A 19,936-nucleotide genomic window follows, 5' to 3' on the forward strand; every position below is an offset into this window, starting at 1 on the left:
TGTAACAGCTGTAAAAAACATTATGCTGTGGGTTAAGAGTGTACATTTCAAGAAACAAAGGTACATTTGTATGTAACAAAAGATATGACTTATAGGGCCGTATTGGTTTCTGTCTTTACAAAAAGCATATCAATTTCCGTTCCACTTCTTGATTTTCAGTTTACTTTCTATAATACGATACATGTACAATACATGCGTTAACTCTATTTACAACCAGGGACATATTACATGTAGCAACAATCGAAAGTCTCCCGTGACACGATTTCAAAATTCGTTTTATGCATCAATACTTTTTATTCCATTGAAAACATTAACAAAATATCATTTAAAAACAAAGAATGTAATATTTTACTCTATTCTCTTATAGGATCATTACTATGATCATTAAATTCTCACATATGCCGTGTCCACAACAATCGGATTAAAAGTAGCGACATCGCTTCTGATTAAACCAAATAAATGTGCGTTTCTTGTTGATACGGATCTGTTTCATAAATTTTGATTTATCAAAATTTATAAACTTTTCAAAACAGAATGAGATGTACAGAAACTAAATAGCCAATTGTAATGTTATTGTGGCCACAATCAGATTGGATAAAGATCTCTGATCAACTTCGAAAATTTCGAAGCAATGTTTTTTATCTGAACTTATTTATTTCATAACGATTGCCAAGGAAGTTATTATATTAATATCTCTCGTTGGTACGGATGTTTTACGCGATGTGGTCCTTCATGTGGGGGGATAACGCAATTTTTTTTAAAACGTGCATTATATTTTCGGAAGTAAATGTAAACATGGCAGTACAGAAGTTGCTAATCCCGTTAGTGTATCTTCGTCCTTTTACAACTGCAGTACTTCTCCCATATTTACACTATGGTATAATTCCGGTTGATTGCTTTTACATGTAGTTAAGTATATATTTTCCAACGCTATCTATAATCCAAAGAGCAAATGTGTAATTAAGGAAGAGGATCGAAGTTTAATATACAAAATAAACAATTCTGCATTTAAAAAAAATGGTGTCTATAAATGCCATTTATTTCTAAAAAAGAAAAACGGAAGCCCACAAATGGAATGGATTCAGGGCTTAAAAAACAAGTTTGTAATAGCCAGCATTTTTTATCCTTTATTGGCAAGCGCCTCAACTTATTGAGCTATCCAGGACCTATACTTTACAATGACAGAAATCAGTTTTAGAAATTTTTATAGGTTTATTTGCAAAAATTGACCCCCAAGACCGGGGTGCACCTAATAAAACTCTCTCTTGATTTATTAATTTCATTTCCAAACCTATCAATTAAAATATTTAAGATTTTTTAAAGGCAGGGCGGTCCTGAAAGATATATAGGCAAAAATCATGCAGAAATATACCATTGTATTGCAAAAATGCTGTTTTAGCCAACCTTGAAGATTGATTTTAAAATTGCAAAAACAATATAATAGCTTCAAAATGCAAATTCGAAAAATTTAAAAATATGTACGATAGAAAAATTAAAAAAAATGTTTGATTTTCATAAGTGATTTTTTCTGGGAAATCAATCTCTCCTACCGGTCAATTCCTTTGTTAAATACAAGTGTAACAGAACAGGTCTAGTAAAGTAAAGATTAACGATCACTTACCAGATACAATTAATACAACACCCCCACCTGACCACGCTGCGTCAGCAGACAACCCGCCATTGTAATATCCCGCATCATCCAGAGTTATGTCCCTAATCTCAAACACGATGTTAGTGGAATTAAACGGTCTGGAGGTGTAAGCGTATTTACTTGTTTGTGTATCTTCTCCATAATTTACTCCGCTGCTGCTTATACTCAATATTGTTCTGTTTTCTTTATATGTGTGATAGACGTAGTATTGTCCGGAAAATGGAAAATATGCAGCTGTCCATGAAATATTCGTCTTGCCTCCTATCTGAGTTTTAACTTTTGAGACTACAAAATGTAATTTGTAATATAAAGCATGAACAAATTACATTGTTGTTTTCAAAAATTATTACGGTACATATTGAATTTTGACATGTACAGAAACACATTATGGCTTTTAACCCCTATTCTCGGGAGAGCTATCATCAAGTATTCACAACTCAACTTTGCATCAACGTTAGGGTATAAAATTATATATATATATATATATATATATATATATATATATATATATATATATATATATATATATATATATATATATATGCAAGTAGAAAAACCATGCATTGCAAGGCTGAAAATGATGTAAGATATATCATATTATCATATAAAGTAAAGTAATGTTGTGTGTTTACATGTGAAAATGCAAACTCTTGATCAGCATGTGATATTTACATATTTACATATTTTAATGTTAAAGGTCGGTGAGCCCGTCTCAGAAAACGTCATAGGCAAAAAAGAGACGAAATCAGTAAAAAAATATCTGGTAAATATTTTGAGTTTGATGCCATGTTAACAAAGCCATGGACTTTTGCTTTGATGTAACCACATGCATGTACTTTTTGTATCAATGCAAGTTGAAAACAACAGTTTTCATGCAAAGCATGCTCAGATTACATAGACTCAGGTTTAGTGAGCTATGAAAGATAGACCGATAATAAACTAAATAGGCCTACATCACATTGCTGTTTGAAAGAAATACCCTAAATCAAAAAGTATTTCCAAAATCGTTTTGAGTACTTCCACGTGTACAAAATATAGTAGGAACCTATAGCTAAGTTAATCAGAAAAAAGGAAAGGCATAAATTAATTTGTGCGCCGTAATGTCAAGCCAAATTTTCCCGTAGAACTATAGTTCTGCAGCTATGTATTGAGTCGATGTCAAGAAAACAAGAATTTGTCTACAATTAACAAAACTATTTATTTTCAATTTTTAGTCTTTATTGAAAACATTAGTATTTTTTTTTTTTTATTAAACTGTACTGGCACTGTACCAGTTATCGGCTAAACTTTAACGTTTTTTTCGTATTTCCTTGTTTCTTGATATATTTGGATAAACTTGACATACTTTAAATGGTGATTTCCTTGTTTATCCATCTGTTATTTTGTATTTCATTATTAAGAACTCAAAACATCTTGTTTTTGTGCTTTTTAGCACGCTCCGAATTTGCCTTGATTTACGATTTTCTGTACCAGTTATCGGCTTTGCAATAATACCATAGTAAAATCCCTGTACATGTTGATTTCATATTCTGTGTAATGTAATTTGAGTTATGTCCCTTTTTGGGTCAGACTAAAGGAGAAGGGGTTTTGATCATACATAAACAAAACTCATAAAATTGTTCGTTTGTTATCATACGGTAATACACAAAATCGTCGACTTTTCAATACACAATATTGTGCAATCGGGCGTTCAACTGCGCTATGAATATCTCAGAGTTTAATGTATTCCTTTTGTTTCTACATGTTATATGTATTGATATTATGTCAAATCAGAGAAGGTATATAATAACAAATCACAAAGATGTCATATTCTAGTTTTAACTTATTACGTCACGTCCCCCACTGCTGATAGTGCAAAGATGTAAAAAAGCGGTAAACAATGATCGATCAAGCTCATGGTTAAATCATATTCAAAAAGTTTTCAAGCAAACTTACTTTTCTTAATTCGAAACAGACGACTAAATAAAAAAATCTCGGATAGTCGCGTGCTATAAACCCAAACTCTCAGTTTAGCCGATAATATTACTTATAAGGTTAGTTACTAATTCACTACGGAAATATATTGGGTTGATCAATCTCATAGATGGCGAGGCGAAGCCGAGCTGTCTATGAGATTGATCAACCCAATATATTTCCGTAGTGAGTCAGTAACTAACCTAATAAGTGTTTTGTTGTCCGGAGGACTATCAAGCGACATATTTATTCACAAATAGCGATGATCTACGCAAAGCCATGTACAAGATGCCTATAACACCTCGTCCAATTTAACTCATTTAAACTCTTCAAAATTTTCAATTTTACCTTTCAAATGCTCTTTAAAAATCTTTGCTTCACCTATGTTCACTTACAATGTTTTGTTGCTATTCAATTTTAAAAGTGTTCTCCCTTTCCTCCGCAGAGAATTGAGCAAATTTCGACGCTGCCATTTTGTTCTCCTCCAGACAAAACAATGTGACGTCAATAATCTATGGGCAACTACTCTGATTTTAAAGAATTTCAAAGGGCAACTACTCCAAATACTTAAAGAAGTTACAGCATGCGGTTTATGTATTAAATACTATGAAATATCGAAATGAGTAAGGGAAGCGTCGGCCAATGACGGCCATATTGCCTCATATTATTTCTCACCGAACAAATATAGAGATATATGAGGCAATCACGTGCTATGTCTAAACCAATGAAAAGGTGACATTTCAGTCCAAGGGAAAACAACTAGTCTTAGCCGGTTACTGGTACAGTACCAGTATAAAATATAAATCTCATTTCTTAATATCCTTCTTATGCAAATTTGCATGACGCTCAATATTACTTTACGAGTGAAAAAATATGACTCATATCTTATAATATATGCCAAATTTAGTACACATTTTTTCATTTCGGAAACTTGAATTCACTTCTTTGAATGTACACCAAATATAAGACTCTAAGTATAAATTTAGTTAAAAGGAAACAGATTTTAAAGAATCCGACGGTTATAATTAAAGGACATTTCATAAAAAATGTGATAGCATCGACAAAAAGAGTAATTAAATGGGTAAGGGTATTATTTTGAAAACCTAAATCATATTTGCTTAAACAAACTGGAACAAAGTTGTACAGTTGTAAACAAAGTTGTACATATCAATTAAGTAAGTAATTATTGTTTAAAAATATGTACGAAAAAAAACCCATCAAACCGTTGTATGTCATTACGTTGATAACATTCGATCCACTTGTTCTCACATTGATCCGGATGGAATCATACAACAACACATGCTTCACAGTGTATTGTGAATCAGACACACGGACCCAGGCATCTGGTGAGTCATCTTTGGTAAGGAGGACGTCATATAAAGAATAGTCTAACGGTTTCCAAGAAAATCTCACTTCGCCCGAAGTGAACATTGTTGATATTTGTAAGAATTTGCCTAAAAACATATGGAGTGATCTGAGAATAAACATCAGAGATAGTTCGACGAATACATGTCCATTATGAACACAAAACAAAACATATGTCTTTAGCGAAGACAATAACTCAATTTAACACAGTATGATAGAATTATCTAAATATTCCATTTTTTTTTTAAAAATGTTTGCTATTATTTAGAGTTCGCCGATTTTGTCTTGTCATTTGCAACTTATCTGCTACATGAAAAAACGTTAATATTGTTTAGTTATGATTGTGTCTTTTAGGCACATGTTACTTGCAAGATTTTAGACCTGTACATGTATGCTTGTAATTATGTTAAATGTATATCACTCACCTTGAACAAGACACACTATTCCACAATTCAAAATATACAGAGCTATCATTAGCGGCATATTTGAAATTTTCACAAAACTATCACAAACTGTTTCAATTTATTTGATGAATTATGATCAGTATTTACTTCCTCTTATCTCCTGTTCAACAGTAATTAAAATTATAATTCAGTGAAAATCTGTACTATGTGTGTCCCGCTTGAGAGACGTGGTACTTGTTTCCTGTTTTCTTTTTTTCACGTTTTAGTGGTTTCATACACTGCATATTTATACAAATGTTGTTTATTTATTCCTGAATGTTCTTGCAAACTTATTTGACATTATTTGGCGAATATCATTATTCATATCGTTCATCATCTAACATTTAAAATCAATATATTTTGCCTCCATATATTCTAAGGCGTCTCATGAGTTGGTATTCAATGTTGAATTAATGAACAGCAATAAGTTATTGTTAAGAGTAATTTGTCCTAACATGTTGCTGTTCCTCCCGTCCATTCATGACATGTATTGCATTTCCGAAGTTGTACATGTACTTTACTTTCCAATGATTATGCTTACTAATGAGAATTTATTTACCATTGCTCATAAACCATTTTTTCAACGATTATAAAACAACACAAGCGACTTCCTTTTGTTTGTGTATGAGTGTTCATCTGTAATACAAGTAATTGCATGATTAAGGAAACTTAAATCCTGGAATTTTTCAAATGTGTTTTTCAAAACTAATTTCCTTTGAATAGTTATGAATTTATTTTTGGATTATTAATCACGTTTTCTCTCAGTAAAACGACACTTATAATTATTTAAGTTCGTTATTTCCGTTGTTGAGAATGTATACTGTTATCTTTCATTTCCCTGTGTATTTGAAAGATATTCTAGCAGTGTATTTTAACTTCACTGAGACCATTGAACTAGGCTAGATCTGGTTTTCTCCGACGTCCGTCTCTCTGTTTTTCTATCTGTTCTTATGGGTGTGTCTGAACAGTCTTCATAAAGGGTCATTATAAAAAAGAAAGAGAATAAGTTTTACATTTGTAAATAAGGTTCAAATTACTTAGAGGTACCGAATAAATTAATTTCAACGTAGCAACCATGTATGTACACTCGTGCGAACCGACGCTCTCATGCACGTTTGTACGCACGCCTACCACAAAACGTCGTGTGGTGTGGTTTCCACAAGAAATAAAACTATAACATATTTGATATTTCCCAAGGAAGATAACATAGTAGCTACAGATGTATATTTAAGCTAATTGTTATGATTTTTTGTTTTGGTTGGTGGTTTGGGGAGGGGGGTGGTAAGCGGGTTTCAATATCAAACAAAATATTAATATGATAAAAATCAGAATCTGAAATCTACTAAATTAGTATACCATTTTAGAAATAAAAGGGAAACAAGAGGCTCATGGGCCCAATCACTCACCTGAGGAACACTGGCATTATATGGGCATTCAAAGGATATTGTGCCATTTGGTCTCTTGGTAAATTAACAAAAAAAATATCAAAATTTTACACTTATGTATTTTGCATATACTTAAACTATGACATGTTTACCTTTATGGAATACCATTTTCATCCAAAAATATAATCACATGCAATATATAAAACTAAATTGGTGGTAGGGGTTCACGGTTAACTTCCCGTTCCCTTTAATTTAGCCCCCCATCCCACTACTTTAAAAAGCGATCAAAATAAATTAGAGCATAAAGGTAAATTTTCTTCCTCAACTACTTATTAGTTCTTGTGAAAAGTAAAAAAGGCAATAACAAACTGCCAACCATCCCAAAAATCAATAAAACGAAATACAAATACAAAGCAGAGCAATACGGAACTTTAAAAAGATAGAGGTAGGATAAGGTGCTTAGGAGGAGTGAGCATCCTCTGCTGACCGGTCACACCCCAGTCTGGTCTTTGTCGTAATTGGGAAAAACGATAAAGTCCGTAGAAAATTAGGTGATTAATTATGGTCTTACAATATGTGATGAATATATGTATTGCGACATAGTAAGGAAAGTTGACCATAGAAAGATTGAAATCATCGCGTTTATTATTTTAGTTTTGTTGTTTGGTTATCATCAATGTTAATTTCCAGTAAAAAAAAATCCAAATATGAAACAGGAGACGCATACTCAGTGGTATCTGGTGAAACTTGGACCAGAAGTCAGCCGTTCAATGCGGAACCCCACCGTACTAACTAAAATTCATTGAATAAACTGATTTACCCTCATTCTCTTTTTGTTAGTACTTTCATAAATTACTTAAAACAAAATTAGCCCATAATTTTTGCAATTTATGTTTTCATTTATATAAGGATTATTTATGCTGAATAACGTTGAATTTGACTCAGTACTTCTTGAGAGGAAGAACTTTTCTACAGTTATGAGGTTTTCTCCGCTTTGAATAAAGATCGGTCTTTAATTACTGCAATTTATTTTCATATTACTATAAGGATGCTTTTTGCCAAATTTGTTGAAATGACCAGGTGATTTTAGAGAAAAGTTTCAAAATATGAAAGTTTACAGAAGGACGGACTGAAGGATGACGGATACAATTTGATCAGAAAAACTTACTTTAGTTTTCAGCTCAGTTGAGCTAAAAATGTTGAAAAGTAAAAGTAAGATCTTGATTTTTTAATAGTAATATATTTACATCCACTAAGTAAGATTCCCTCTAATCTTTTTTATTTACGAATATTGTTTAAAATTCACCTCTCTGTAGACACTGACAGGGTTAAAATTTAAACGATTTAGTTCTGATCAGTTTATCAATCCGTCGAAACCTTTAGCAACCTACAATCACGGACCGCACGAAATAAGCAAGACGATTTCAGACTCAGATTCCCATGAAAGACGATTGGATGCTTCTGTTTTCTCACGTACTGATGTACATTAGCAATAATTTAATTGTTTTTACTTAATTTTTACGATCAATTCATTAATTTGTTTAAAAAAGAAGGAGTTATCGTACACAATTAAATGCTTTCTTAGATAATTCATGCGGGTTATGAAGTTTACTTTACTTTTTATTTTTTATTTTTTTTGCAGTATTGTTACATTCATATCCCGCATAATTCATCGAAAATAGTAATCTATTATTTAAATTTAGAAAAAAAATCAGCTTCGTACAATACAGACGTCTCGTATTTTTCAAATTACGCGGTTTAAGACAGGTGTCTCAGGTAAAAACCGCGTACCGTACTTCACGATCGCCAAGATCGCCGCGTTCTTTGACGATCAGTTACAGGTGAAAAAAGTAATCTCGAGTATCTAAAAGGTGTTTTTTTTTTTTTTTATAGAGTTTTACTTATATTTTGCATTAAAGGTCTTCTAGCAGAACGTCAGATATTTGGGGATATGAGAATCTATTAGCGGCTATGGTCTCAAAAAAGTAACCTTTGTCTAAGTATAGTGAGAGTACTGTATGAGCAAACCTATTCATTTTTACATGGCGGTGACCCTCGTAGAACATTTTCATTATTCAAACATGAACTAGAAGTCAGCCAATCAATACGGAACCCCACCATACTACCTGATATTCATTAAATATCCAGTTATAATCAACTTATTTTCCGAAACTTGGATTAGTAGTCGGCCATTCCATACGGAACCTCAATAGGGAACATGCAGTCCGTTACTATAACTCGTGACTTTACAAAGTTGTTTCCGTTTGCGGGATCATCCAAAAGGTCAGAAGGGAAAAACCAAATTTCCCCTTCTCTATGCTACCAAATAGTAGAACTTCCTGTGAAGTAATCTCTCTAAACTTAATATATTACTTCGATCTGTGGGTTGCTCCATCCTGGGGCAATCAGTAGACACAACGGGAACATACTTTTAACATCAAATGATAGAGTAACAAACCTCTAAACTACAAAGGCTGCTGTGAGAAATCTGTGTGGTTTTCCCCAAAGATGGCAGCCAAGCGACGTACCTTTTGTAAAGTGTGGATTGATCTATACCTAAAAACTAAGAATCGATAGGGAGTTACCTGATCAGACTTTCACAGAGGTAATTGTGTCGCATAAACAGTGCATTTTCACGTAATTTACATAGAACTGCGTTCAAGCAAGAGACACGAATTCAGTGCAAATAAACGTTTTACAATTACAGTTACTGCTTTCAGTCATGTCGGATCTTATCGGAATTAGTCTTACTTGAATAAGTGTCTGACGAGCTGACATAAATTGTTCACAATTAATCTTAAATTTGAACTATAACATTTCTTTGATTCAAGTGTTTTATTATGCATTGACCTTTAGAAGCCTAGAAACTAGATATAAAAAGCAAACCACGCAAGCAATTAAAATTGTTTAATTATTTGGGACAACTAGTCCCTTCTTTAGGACAAAAAAAAAGAAAAAAACAATTAATAAAAACTTCAAAAAGAACATAATCACATCCAAGCGAGGGGCCAAATTTATTTGTAAATCCAACATTAACATTTTATTTTTCAAAACTCACTTTGTAGTTTTTAAATTTTGTTTCTATTATTTATGTGATTTTTTGTTCGTGCCGTTTCAAGCTATATTTTTAATCATAACAAACATAAGCTAATATTGTAATACTGAAATGTCAAAAATATAAGTAAATAAACGTGGAACATAACAATACAATAAGGAATATAAAAAATTCTGCTATACCATGCATATCTAAGCATTAAAATTCAAAACTTGAAAAAAATCAGAAAATGGCAGTTTTTCTTTTTCAGACCGAATGGTTTTTTTTGTATGTTTTAGAGAGTTTCTTCGTAAGGAGTTTCTTGGTCAAGACGGTCAAGATGGGAGTAGTTTCTCTCAACATCAATATCTTGCAAATCGTCGTAATGTTGTTCCATGCTTGGTGTCTCTAATTGGTTAACTTTTTCGTCATGTTGATGGGTTGTTTTTAAATTCCTACGCCACTTTTGAAATACTACATATATTATCAACAAAATCCATGTAATTCCCAAAAGTGTGGAGGGGACGGCAACGTCAACTATATTTGCTCTTAATGGTCCGTCCTCTGCGTCCTCTGTAAATACAAAACAAATAATATGTCATTGTCAATGTCAATTAAATAAAGAAATGTCAAAATGCTTGGGTTTTAATCTTAAACAATAACGATTACTTACGAGATATATGTAAATTAGTTGAAAGAAATTGCAAATAGACTGATGTTAAACTGCTTTCTTGGAGAAAAGTTTTGCTCACTTTTTATATAAATTGAATCGAGACCATGAGTCAACGATAGGTATGTTTTAAAGAACAATTTCTTGAATAGCATTTTTATGGTTGCCCTCAATTTTTTCATTAATCTTGACACATGACATTTATATGTAGTTTAACATTACAATACCAGCCAATTGATACAAAGTAAACAACAAAATCATTATAAACCCAACCCTTTTTATAGCCGGTCCTGCAATCACCAACTACCAGGAAATGGTACACTATTTAATGTGTTTACACAGTTGATGTGTTATAGAACAAATAGTAATCAATTTAGTGAATAAGTATTTCTTTTTTGTTTACTTTACGATTCTTACTTATTCGCTAAATTCACTTAAACTTGTTTGTTATTATAAATTATTAAACGTTTCTCTTACCTTCTTTTCTGATGATAACGCTTGTAAGAAATTTTCTATTGTACAAAAGTTTATACTCCCCGTAGTGTTCGTCTTCCAAACCAGAAACAATGGTAATAACACGGTGCTTGTAGATGATATCATTAGACTGGATCACTGCATTTGCAGTTATGGTTGACGGTAGGTTGTTAGGTGCCAGCCATACCAATTTCGATAGGTCAGGTGGCGGAAAAGCAATCACAGGAATAATCAGAACCCTTGCTTTACCCAGATCCGTTAATGTCTTTAATTGGGCCTCTTTATCCAGCCTTGGCTCGCCTGCATTTGTAAAATTGAACAATGTAAACGTTTATTTAACTCTATTTCATGGCCACCTAGTTACAATCAACAAACACACAAACAATTTACAAGGTATGCAAAACTACTGTTTTGTTCTGTTAATGATATCTAACTCAAAGAAAGGGGGTGCCTGGTTTGAAACACACGAATTAAAATAAAATCTCACACAAAATGTTAACTCCGATGGACTTGTTGGTTTTCAGATTCGTAGACTGCGACTTTCCATAACAAACATATGTGCGTGTATCGGAACACTTGGCCCCCGTACTTAAGCTATAGTTTGACCAGTGATCCATGGCCTCAGACAAAATGGTCGTCCTTCCGTTCTGTGATTTACCAAGTCGTACAGAAGGAGTCGGGTTTCCATTAACAAAACAAGACAGATGAAACGGTTTTCTCTCTTGGATGTCTACAGATATTCGATCTGACACCCATTCGCCATTTACATTAATAATTGGGTCATCAATATCTGCATACAAAAGGATGAAAAAAATTAAAAGCAATACTTTGCACGAATAAATTTAAAACGAATACCAAAATTCAACGTTATGGCATAAAAGTACAAACATTGAACATCAAGTGCAATGTCTTTCTCCATTGATTTAGTTTTCCATCTAGATAAACAAATGATTTGGGTTACATTCCTGTTGACGCTTTGTAGTAGTAATATCCCATTTTCTGACAAGGCATCTTTAAGCCCGTTTGATTCCTTATATTTCCACGAAACATTACAGGGTGGATTACAATCAGCTGAACAAAAGATTGGACCGACTTCATCGCCTTCCTTTACTGTGAATTTATAACCTTTATCAAATGTTGGCTTTGGTGTGAAAGTGAGTTTTTCTGGTCCATCTGTTAACAAATGAAATACTAGAAATAGGATAATGAACGTACTTAGATAATGAACTGTATTTGTTCATAATAACTTTTAAATAACCATATAATAAAATATGATATAACTGCAATTGTAAAAAAAGAATATTTACATAAAGGATTAATCTGTACTGCATTACTGCGATCAGACTCCAGTTCTTCTTCTGTCGCTGTACACGAATACCTGTTGTACCTGTGCCATCTAGTAACACTTAATCTTATGGTCTCTTCGAATTCCCCTTTTATTTTAGTGTCGTTGATATACCATGTGTAGGACAAGGATCGAAACTTATAGTAATAGTCAGGGGTTGAAGTTGATTTACTGATACATGACAGTTTTAAGTATGTATCTACCAGTGTGGTAAGGTTTCCTTTAATTTCTGGCTTATCGGGTTTGGCTAAAACAAAATCGCATTATTTAATAATTTGATAGTAACAAATGGCACTCTAGGTTTTTGTTTTAAAAAAAAGAAAAATAAACTTGTTTATACCTTCAAATTTTGTTATCTTTGATTCTATAAGCAAGATTCATGATTAACAAGTTAAAATATCTTTTGTACCCTAATGATGCTTTCAAGAAGACTCGGAAGCTCCTTAAATTAGATGCACATAAACATGTACATGTATTAATGTATCTAGCTCTAAATGTTGTTATTAATAGTCATTTAAAATAGAATGTATGTCCAAAAAAACATGACGGAGGAAAGGTTGAAAAAAAATTTCCAAGGAGTGAAGTGTATACAAACCTGAACTTGAAGTACCCTCACACAAAATGTTAACTCCGATTGACTTGTTGGTTTTCAGATTCGTAGACTGCGACTTTCCATAACAAACATATGTGCGTGTATCGGAACACTTAGCCCCCGTACTAAAGCTATAGTTTGACCAGTGATCCATGGCCTCAGACAAAATGGTCGTCCTTCCGTTCTGTGATTTACCAAGTCGTACAGAAGGAGTCGGGTTTCCATTAACAAAACAAGACAGATGTAACGGTTTTCTCTCTTGGATGTCTACAGATATTCGATCTGACACCCATTCGCCATTTACATTAATAATTGGGTCATCAATATCTGCATACAAAAGGATGAAAAAAATTAAAAGCAATACTTTGCACGAATAAATTTAAAACGAATACCAAAATTCAACGTTATGGCATAAAAGTACAAACATTGAACATCAAGTGCAATGTCTTTCTCCATTGATTCAGTTTTCCATCTAGATAAGCAAATGATTTGGGTTACATTCCTGTTGACGCTTTGTAGTAGTAATATCCCATTTTCTGACAAGGCATCTTTAAGCCCGTTTGATTCCTTATATTTCCACGAAACGTTACAGGGTGGATTACAATCAGCTGAACAAAAGATTGGACCGACTTCATCGCCTTCCTTTACTGTGAATTTATAACCTTTATCAAATGTTGGCTTTGGTGTGAAAGTGAGTTTTTCTGGTCCATCTGTTAACAAAATGAAATACTAGAAATAGGATAATGAACGTACTTAGATAATGAACTGTATTTGTTCATAATATTTTTAAATAACCATATAATAAAATATGATATAACTGCAATTGTAAAAAAAAATATTCACATAAAGGATTAATCTGTACTGCATTACTGCGATCAGACTCCAGTTCTTCTTCTGTCGCTGTACACGAATAACTGTTGTACCTGTGCCATCTAGTAACGTTCAATATTATGGTCTCCTCGAATTCCCCTTTTATTTTAGTGTCGTTGATATACCATGTGTAGGACAAGGATCGAAACTTATAGTAATAGTCAGGGGTTGAAGTTGATTTACTGATACATGACAGTTTTAAGTATGTATCTACCAGTGTGGTAAGGTTTCCTTTAATTTCTGGCTTATCGGGTTTGGCTAAAACAAAATCGCATTATTTAATAATTTGATAGTAACAAATAACACTTAGGGTTTTAAAACCCCCCAGAATAAACCTTTTTATACCTTCAAATTTTGTTATCTTTGATTCTATAAGCATGATTCATGATTAACAAGTTCAATATCTTTTGTACCCTAGTGATGCTTTGAAGAAGACACGGAAGTTCCTTAAATAAGATACACACATACATGAATTTAAGTATCTAGCTCAAAATGTTGTTATTAATAGTCATTTAAAATAGTATGTATGTCCAAATAACATGACGTAAGAAATGTTAAAAAAAAATATGCCAAGGAGTGAAGTGTATACGAACCTGAACTTGAAGTACCCTGATAGGCATTTTGCAAGTAAGGTTATGTAGCTTGTGGAAACATATAGTGAGCTTCAAGAGTGTTTAAAATGCTTTAACGGGAGATGAAAACATATCTAGTGATGTTAATAAAATATTTTACCTGATACAATCAATACAACACCCCCACCTGCCCACGCAGCATCAGCAGACATCCCACCATTGTAATATCCAGCATCGTCCAGAGTTATGTCCCTTATCTCAAACACGATGTTAGTGGAATTAAACTGTCTGGAGGTGTAAGCGTATTTACTTGTTTGTGTCTTATCTCCAAAGTTTACTCCGCTGCTGCTTATACTCAATATTGTTCTGTTTTCTTTATATGTGTGATAGACGTGGTATTGTCCGATAGATGGAAAAGATGAAGCTGTCCATCTCATAATCGCGCTTTCTCCTATCTGAGCTTTAACTTTGGAAACTAAAAATATGATATAATGTTAGATATATTATGAATGAAATGAATTGTTTTTCAGAAAATCTTTATGGAACACACTGAATATTAACATTACTAAAACACATAACGACTGTTAGAACTTTATATCAGTAGCTCTTGTTCAAACAATTACTAATAGAATATGTACAATTCACTTAAACTTCATTATACCTTTGCTGCAATATAACAGTTAATCTTTTCGAAGAAAGGTATTTACAGCTTCAAAATTGTTTGTTTTGAACAATTTGACTGTTATTTACAATGCAACTTTATTAATTTTCTCCAAAATACATGTAATTTTGGAGCGATTCTGCATTTACCCATTCGGAATACACTCGGAATACATAGGGCAATTTTTCAACGTTATCATCCGGGCTTGCTGCAATACAAAATCCCCGTAGACATCACATTTTTAGCATTGTATTGGTTCCTGATAAGCTGACAGGGGCGTTTCGACTGAGACATTTTGGAAATTTGTCATACTTTTGAACATCATTTGGACCCTGAGGTATTTATATATATCAAGCAATTAGGCAAAATGTGAATCCAGGATATCTTGGGACAGAGTATACCCAAATGTCATGGTGTTGCAATTTATACAGAATACAGCAGAAAATTATGTTTATCAACACGACATAGCTTTTTGGGCGCCATAATTTGCAAGTATGGACTTGAGGCTCATTCAACAGAGAGAGAGAGGGAGCGCTCATGAGCGCTGCCAAAATTCCCTGTACCTGCAGCACAAATTTTGGCGAGCGCTCTATCTGTTAATAACAGGTCCGAATTTTTCTGCTACATATTTGCAGCGATGTAATACGTCGATTTCAAGAAAACAAGAATCGCTCTACTTTGATACAAGCTTCTTTTCTGAAAAAGATTAGGGACCCAGTGCAGTTGGCTATAAATAATTAAAAGTTGATTAATAGTTGATTTTGATATGCCTAAGTAATGTTTGTCTAAACGTTACGCAATCATGACAGTACATCCCAAGAAATTAAAATAAAAAGTTTGTTTTAACCAGTTTTGGAATTGTGAGAAAGTTGTAACATTAAAGGTTGTCTTGTTATCAAATCCTATATAAAGTAAGGCGAAATAAAATTTAAAAGGAAGACTGCACTTAGCGCCGGGTTTTGAGTCCTTTCGATCGCTCTATTCGTTTACTTCTTAACCTAATATCACTTTTGTTTAATTTTTTAAAGAGTCTAGACAATTTCAACATCAGTTAAGATCTGAGACTGCGATACAATAGACTATTCGTTTTTCTGCCCCTGATCAAACAAAAGATAGATATCAATATGCATAAGAGGTGGAGTTGGCATTATCAGAATGGTACTATAATTAGACCAGCATGAATAACAATGCCATGTATAAAATTTATGTGATCACTCTTTCACCATAACCCTCTCTATTCTACAGGCACGTAGCATCGTTTTTGAAAGTGGGGGGGGGGGGCAGACTCATCCAAAAAATCTTGACAAGCAAAAAAAAAAGAAAAGAAAAAAAATGGAAATTTAGTTTCCATAAATCTTCAAAATCCTAATCCGGGGGGGGGGGGGGGGGGGGGGCGTAGTATGTATCTTCAATTTCACTCCTCATTTCCATACTTTTATATCAATTTTTTACATACTCCCAAAAAAGGGGGGGGGGCAACTCCATGATATTTCAATTTTTTATATGTAAATCAAAAAAAAATTGTTGTTCTAAGAAAACCCCCCCCCCCTGCCGAAAAAAATTGTCCTCGTTAGCACATAACATGTGATAGAATTTTGTATTCGCAAAGTTACCTGAGATGAGAAATCACGTAGTGAATTATGATATTTAACATGTATCAGCTTTTGGTTACAACAAAGAAAGCGAAAGTAAGAGGAAGCATTTTTTCTCATTTGAGCCATGAGCGCATGAGAGTCTATTAATCTCCATTTGACATAAATTTGATAATGCAAAAATATAACTACTGTTAAACGGAGGACAATAAACAAACATGCGGTGACTATGTATGAAGTCGGTAAAAAAGTGAGTCTCCTCATTATCGTATGGAGATTGGAGATATCGTAATGACCCCCGCCTTTGAAAAATAAATTCATACTTGGTAACAAGAAACTTTTATTTAACACAATTACGTAATGTTGCAGTTCAGATGTTGAACGTTTCTGCAATGTAAAGGAAAAATATTCTTTTAAAAGTTTATTTTCTCGCAAATATCGCATGTCCTTAAGAGCAGTCATCCTTTTCGCTGAGGACCAAAACCTTACATATATAATATATTCTGCATAAAGCCAGTGATCATAAAGGTTCGTTTAACATGTTGTTGTGTAAAGTCAACAGAAATATAAAAAGAGATCACCAAATGCAATTCCTTTCGTCTTTCCAACAAAATTAAAAACAAAAAACTGAGCTCTGCCGGAATAGTACAATAAACTGCAAAGGCATTTTCATCAAAGATGGTGCAACATTATTGTTCATGGAAAAAACAAAACCTGCTCTGCATTATGTCCATGTTAAACGGCAGGGGTGTGATTGAAATTAAACATACGTATAGTGCCAGATGGGCTGCACGATGACAAATATACATGTATGACTTGACTAGAATTCAAGTGAATATTTCACAAAATTCCTATTCCTATTCGTAATTCCAAACATGCGTAAATGCGTAGAACGTAGAACCAAAGTTGCTACCAGTATATGTAATAATATCTTGAAATGTCAATCCATGTAATGACAACATTTAATTTACAAGTGGAAAAACAAACGCTACTAAAAATGTTGCACTGATGAAATTCATCATTTATTTATTAAATGTACGCTACTATCTAAAGCCATCGCTTATTTGAATTAAAAGCAATACGTTTATGGGAATCTGACAGTGAAAAGAATATTTACATGACAATATTGATAACACCGGTCCATGAATATCAAAAAAGAGTATTTGAAAAAGGGAGGTTGTTAGTTTAAAGTTCTAAATCATTTGTGCGAAAAAAATATCAAACTTGTAACATCTTTGTGTCGGTTAAAAAAGTACAGGAAAATTTATGTGAAAGAAAAAAAACCAAACCATTGTAAGACATTATTTTGTATTCAGATGATACGGATGCTCTCGTGTAGATATATATTCTGATGAATTCATATAACATCACATCCTTCACAGTGTACTGTGTATCAGACACAAGTGTCCAGTTGGAATCCCTTGTGTGGTCTCTGGTAACGAAGACCGCATACGAAGAGCAGTTTGACGATGTCCATTTAAATATCACATTGCCCGAAATGAACATGGTTGATGTTGGTAGGATTTGACCTTTAAATAAAAAAAATGTAATAATGAACATCAGAAATACCATGTAGTTCGAAGAATACATGTTTATAATGAACACAACAAATAACTTAGTATATGTAAAGTCAAATATTGAAATCAAACTAGAATACCATTGTCAATTCATTCCAAAGATAACTTTTGTCATTGGTAGAAAATTCACGATCTTTAGTTCACAGCTCGAATGAGCTTTTCTGCTCACTTTTTGTGCGGCGTTTGTCTTTCTTTTTCTCTGGGTTTTTTTTTGAAAACCTTTTCATATATTTTTTACTTTTCAAGGACTTTTAACATTTTTTACTTTTCTAGGACTTAATTTAAGAAAACTTGACACAAAGCAATACTATATAGGGGGATATAATCTAAAAACTGAAGGGCCACAATCTTTCAAGGGGGATAATTTAGAATTATTGAAATTTTTGTGAGGCATTTTTAATTTGACCAGAATAGTTGAAACCTCAATGGAAGTAATCCCAAGTAGTGTAGATTCAAGGATGTTCAACTCATGATTCCTAGAATAGAGTGAAGCTACTAGTAGGGGTTGCATTTTTACATTGTTATAAATAGTGAAAAATCTTTAAAAATATTCTTTACAAGTTTAATTTGGCCAGAAAAAACTGAAATCTGTCTGAAAGCATGTCATAGATAATTTAGATTCAAGTTAATTTAAATGATGATTCCCGCGGAATAGGGTTGGCCACAATTGCGCTAATTGAATGTTTATATAATAGTAAATAGAGATTTATGAAAATCTTCCAACAAATGGGGTCTGATGTTTTATATAAGTAAACGCTCAGAAAAATTAAAAGATATTTTTAAACAAGACATTCCTTTTCAATATATTGGTATTTGATGCCATGAAATTGATTTGACCAGAATTGTGGCTGAAGATGCAAAGGTAAACGATGTAGCCCTTGGGTCTCTTGTTACTGTATACTGCCAATAAAACACATTATACTTACAAGAACTCTGACCTGCGAGCTCCTATATTAAAAGCATCAAACCTTACCTTGAATAAGACTCATTATTCCACAATTTACAATATATAGAGCTATAAATAGCGGCATTTTAGAAACGATTCATATACAACTCATCAATAACAAATGTACATCAATTTCAGTTTTTAGTGAATCATTTAAAAATATAAATTCATCTTATCTGCTACTTAACTTATCAACCAATTAGATTATGACAAAAACTTTCCTATTTGTGTCCTACTTATAAAAAGAATAATTTGTTTCCTGTGGATGAACGTAAAATGATGCTGTTCTGGGTGTACGAAGTACAGACGCTTGTTTCTGTATAGTCTGGTAATAGTTAGCTTCACTTGTTGAAAATCCTTAACAAAGAATTAAACATACTTGTGAAGTTTGTCCAAATGAAGATATTTTTCATTGACATGTCGATTGTGTTTAACAAGAAACTCACAAGTTCGAAAATAAATTTTAAAGTGGGAAATGTTGATTTTTTTTCCGTTCTAAGGCACTCTGGACATCTCAGATAACTGTTTTAAGTAAACACCCGAGATACATTCATATTTTAGCAATGCAAAAGTCCTTGTAGATTTTTAGCCATGTATTGAGACCTGGCAACAAGAAGAAGTGTTCTAGAGGAGACCTCTTTTGATTTTTCATATTATTGTATAAACCCTAAAGTATTTATAACTAATCAAAAATCCACAAAATTTGCCTTACTCATATACTGAAGCAGAGTATAGTTAAAGCTCAACTTTTAGTATATTGAAACCACATGACATCTAACTTCAAATTACGTGGAGAGTACACACCT

General features: G+C 32.9%; 2 protein-coding genes across 5 annotated transcripts in view; both read right to left on the reverse strand.

Moving 5' to 3' along the window:
* The window catches only part of LOC128184926 (B-cell receptor CD22-like), a 40,108-nt gene extending 34,594 nt beyond the window's left edge, over nucleotides 1-5,514 (reverse strand). For all 4 annotated transcript variants that reach the window (XR_008243792.1, XM_052854568.1, XM_052854569.1 and 1 more), the window contains exons 1-3: nucleotides 5,395-5,514; nucleotides 4,828-5,058; nucleotides 1,622-1,936 (exon numbers count right to left, since the gene is read on the reverse strand). Coding sequence is in view for 3 of the 4 variants with exons in the window: in XM_052854568.1 (XP_052710528.1) it covers nucleotides 1,622-1,936; nucleotides 4,828-5,058; nucleotides 5,395-5,452 (604 nt within the window). In the remaining variant the exon portion in view is untranslated. The remainder of the gene's footprint in view (nucleotides 1-1,621; nucleotides 1,937-4,827; nucleotides 5,059-5,394) is intronic.
* Nucleotides 5,515-9,635: 4,121 nt separating this feature from the next.
* On the reverse strand, nucleotides 9,636-19,173 carry LOC128185522 (uncharacterized). Its single transcript, XM_052855103.1, has 11 exons — nucleotides 19,158-19,173; nucleotides 17,897-18,136; nucleotides 14,515-14,829; nucleotides 13,756-14,040; nucleotides 13,338-13,622; nucleotides 12,916-13,239; nucleotides 12,283-12,567; nucleotides 11,864-12,148; nucleotides 11,463-11,765; nucleotides 10,979-11,275; nucleotides 9,636-10,404 (listed from the first exon to the last, which is right to left on the reverse strand). Exons 1-11 carry the CDS (start codon nucleotides 19,171-19,173, stop codon nucleotides 10,127-10,129), a joined length of 2,913 nt encoding a protein of 970 aa, XP_052711063.1. The 3' UTR covers nucleotides 9,636-10,126.
* Nucleotides 19,174-19,936: the final 763 nt, after the last annotated feature.

This window comes from Crassostrea angulata, chromosome 5, assembly GCF_025612915.1.
Source record: "Crassostrea angulata isolate pt1a10 chromosome 5, ASM2561291v2, whole genome shotgun sequence".
Classification (NCBI taxonomy): domain Eukaryota; kingdom Metazoa; phylum Mollusca; class Bivalvia; order Ostreida; family Ostreidae; genus Magallana; species Magallana angulata.

What these genes read in the sequence shown, in the direction of transcription:
- LOC128185522 (XM_052855103.1), bottom strand. An exon ending in CAAAATAATGTCTTACAATG is followed by an intron (nt 14,830 to 17,896) that starts GTTTGGTTTTTT and finishes TCATATTTTTAG; the next exon opens with TTTCCAAAGTTAAAGCTCAG. An exon ending in AGTACAGATTAATCCTTTAT is followed by an intron (nt 12,149 to 12,282) that starts GTAAATATTCTT and finishes ATTTGTTAACAG; the next exon opens with ATGGACCAGAAAAACTCACT.